The 3,165-nt window shown below is 38.7% G+C and overlaps 1 protein-coding gene across 1 annotated transcript in view; it reads right to left on the bottom strand.

Moving 5' to 3' along the window:
• The window catches only part of agpat9l (1-acylglycerol-3-phosphate O-acyltransferase 9, like), a 16,044-nt gene that overhangs the window by 11,066 nt on the left and 1,813 nt on the right, over positions 1-3,165 (bottom strand). Inside the window, exon 2 of the mRNA XM_016507920.1 lies at positions 3,080-3,146. Within this exon, the coding sequence (XP_016363406.1) occupies positions 3,080-3,146 (67 nt within the window). The remainder of the gene's footprint in view (positions 1-3,079; positions 3,147-3,165) is intronic.

Raw genomic sequence — 3,165 nt, 5'->3', positions numbered from 1 at the left:
AGAACACACCACACAATCTTCTACCGGATTTCGTTTATTCGGACGTTTTGCTGAACGTTGTAGTTGGCGGAGCAGCTGCGCTAATTAAAGCGCTTCAAGACGCGCAGACGGGGGAAGCGAGCCGGCGTGCTCGTGAAGCTCAGGAAGCGCGGATTCAGAACGGTGCTGCCTAGCGTCCATCTGGCGAATCTCCGCTCTCTACCCAATAAAACGAACGAACTTCTTCTGCTCTCCTCTTATCTATGCACAATCAGCTTGTAACACTCCAAAGAGAAAGGAAAACTTGAAATCGCATCATATGACCCCTTTAATTTCTAAAAATCAGTAATTCAGTGCATTTGAATGGTGTATTTTGAGCTTGAACGTGTCTATGCCCAATCACTTTCATTATTAGTAAATGATGACAGACTTAATTTTTGGGTGAACTATTGCTTTAATATGATGCAAGCACAAAGTTTACAGTGTCCATTCTGTGCCATCTTAAGAAACACATTCAAACAAGCTACACTTTATAACTGGGAATAATCAGTAACGCTTTCATCAGCTAAGATGTTGATTAATCAGTGAAGATCAGTGAGGTATTGATAAAGAGCGTTTATAAATCTAATGCAGGGTGTAACTGATAAAGACAAGCTAAAGTCCACTGTGATCGAGTGAGAGAGAGAGAGAGAAAAACTGTAGTCATCGTGTAACGTGTGATTACTTGAGTAGCCAGATAAACTGAGAGATCTCAGAGCACTGCTTGTGTCTTGTCAGATCACTGATCATATCTAGAGGGAAACAGCCATCGTGCAGCAAAACTAAAAATGCTGTTGACTTTTACAAGAACCTGAGGAAAGAAATAGAAAAGACAGCAGATATTTTTTCCATTGAAAGCAAAAACTGAAATCCCGAGTAATCCTTAAAGTCCGTGTAAAGTCAATATTAAATGTGTGTTCTGAGTTTATCACACCACAGAAAAATGTGTTATTAACCACCCAGCCAAATTTGAATGCTAAAAAACCCCCCAAATTAATAAAATAAGCTATCAAAATCTTGAAAAAATAAGCAGTATTCTCTGCTCTCAGACGCTGGGGGCGTGTCCGCTGGCGGCGCTGAAACCACGCCCACTCGCAGAAAAGCTGCCGTCTCTCTCTCAACTGTCTTCCTCTTATTTAAATGAGGAAACCAAGCTGTTTTGTAAATTATTGCAACCAGGTATTATGCATTTACGTGACGAAGGCATAGCTAGCTAGCAACCTTTAGGCCAGGGGTGCCCAAACTCGGTCCTGGAGGGCCGGTGTCCTGCAGAGTTTAGCTCCAACCCCAATTAAACACACCTGAACCAGCTAATCAAGCTCTTACTAGACATACTAGAAACTTTGCGGCAGGTGTGTTGAGGGAAGTTGGATCTAAACTCTGCAGGACACTGGCCCTCCAGGACTGAGTTTGGGCACCACTGCTCTAGGCTATAGTAACGGACAGCAGTAACTTGCGATTGAGCGGGCAAACCACTGCGCTGTAGTTATTAGGTGTGTTCGACTTGAAGCAGGACTGTGCAGAACAATCAGTGTATGACACGAGAGCAATTCGAAAGCATGAGGAGCCGTTTGCTCTCTATTAGCTCTGTACTTTGATGTCACACACGGATCGATCTGCGCAGTGCTGCTTCAAGTCGAACACACCTCTTACAGTGTTAGGGGAGGGGCCATGCTCGGTGGCTCCATTGCGTCATCGAGCCACCGTTTTAGCACCGCCCAAAAAATCTTGAACACAGAATTAGTGAAAAACTGTTTAACGGTTTAACTCCACAATTCAGTACTACATACTTCAGAGTCTTTGTAATGTGTTTTACATTTCTAACATCTATAATGTATTTAGAAACAATCCTCAGAATTCTCTTTACACGGACTTTAAAGGGGTCATAGGATGCCCATTTTCCACAAGTTGATATGATTCTTTAGGGTCTTAATGAAAAGTCTGTAACATAGTTTGGTTAAAATTTCTCAATGGTAGTGTAAAAAAAACCTTTTTTTACCCTGTCAAAAACAGATCTTTTCAAATCAGGCCGTTTTTGTAGCATTTTCCTTTAAATGTTAATGAGCTCGAGAAAGGGGAAAACATTTAACCACATTTAACCACTGGGTGGATTTTTATCATTATAGGGTGGTTGTGTACACACACTGCCAACACACATTTCAGTTCAAACAACTTGTAAAAGTGCATGTAGCATCATATGACCCTTTTAAACAGTGAGGAACAGACTGAGGTTTAAGACATTATTCACTGATAATCTTCCACATGTCAAAGATCTGCAATCTCATTTGCATTCAGCTTAAAAAATGATATCAAATGAAGTTTGATATTGTCAATAATGATTTAAAATTCAGACTGTTCCTCACACAAAGTTATCAAATGACTTCAAATGACTTAATATAAAGCGAACAAGGCATATATACCACTTTCATGGTGATTTATGGTGTTTTTTTGTACTTGTTGGAGATTGGAACAGAGCAGCATGGAAAAGAAAAACGGTATACACTACCATTTAAAAGTTTGGGGTCATTCATTTTTATTTTTAAAGAAATTAATACTTGTATTCATAAGGGATGCATTAAATTGATCAACGGTGACATAATTATAATGTTACAAAAGATTTCTGTTTTAAATAAATGCCATTCTATTGAGCCATTTATCAAAGAATTCTGAAAAAATGTATCAAATATAAAGTTAAACTGATTTCAATATGGATAATAATAAGAAATGTTTTATGAGCAGCAAATCAGCAAATTACAATGATTTCTGAAGGATCATGTGACACCGAAGACTGGAGTAATGATGCTGAAAATTCAGCATTGCATCACAAAAATGTATTACATTTTAAAATACATTACGATATAAAACATTTATTTTAAACTGTAATAATTTTTCACAATTTTTACTGTAATTTGAATCAAATAAATGCAGCCTTGGTGAGCATAAGAGACAAGGTGACAGAATTTAGATTTGAGGGGGAGGGGGAATAAATCCTATTTTATTTTATTTGGTTATAAAACGCCTGGATCCAGATGTGTCTGTGACTGTAGCTGTATAAACTCACCATTTGATGCGGAATGTTTCAGTATCTCCTCTGCTCTACTCGCCCTTTGGATTCTGTGTGTTGCCCACTGCAAAAACAGCAGGCAA

Source organism: Sinocyclocheilus anshuiensis, unplaced genomic scaffold (assembly GCF_001515605.1).
Source record: "Sinocyclocheilus anshuiensis isolate Anshui unplaced genomic scaffold, SAMN03320099.WGS_v1.1 scaffold117, whole genome shotgun sequence".
Classification (NCBI taxonomy): domain Eukaryota; kingdom Metazoa; phylum Chordata; class Actinopteri; order Cypriniformes; family Cyprinidae; genus Sinocyclocheilus; species Sinocyclocheilus anshuiensis.
The sequence above is the reverse complement of the archived record's forward strand: the minus strand, read 5'-3'. Positions and strand labels throughout refer to the sequence as shown.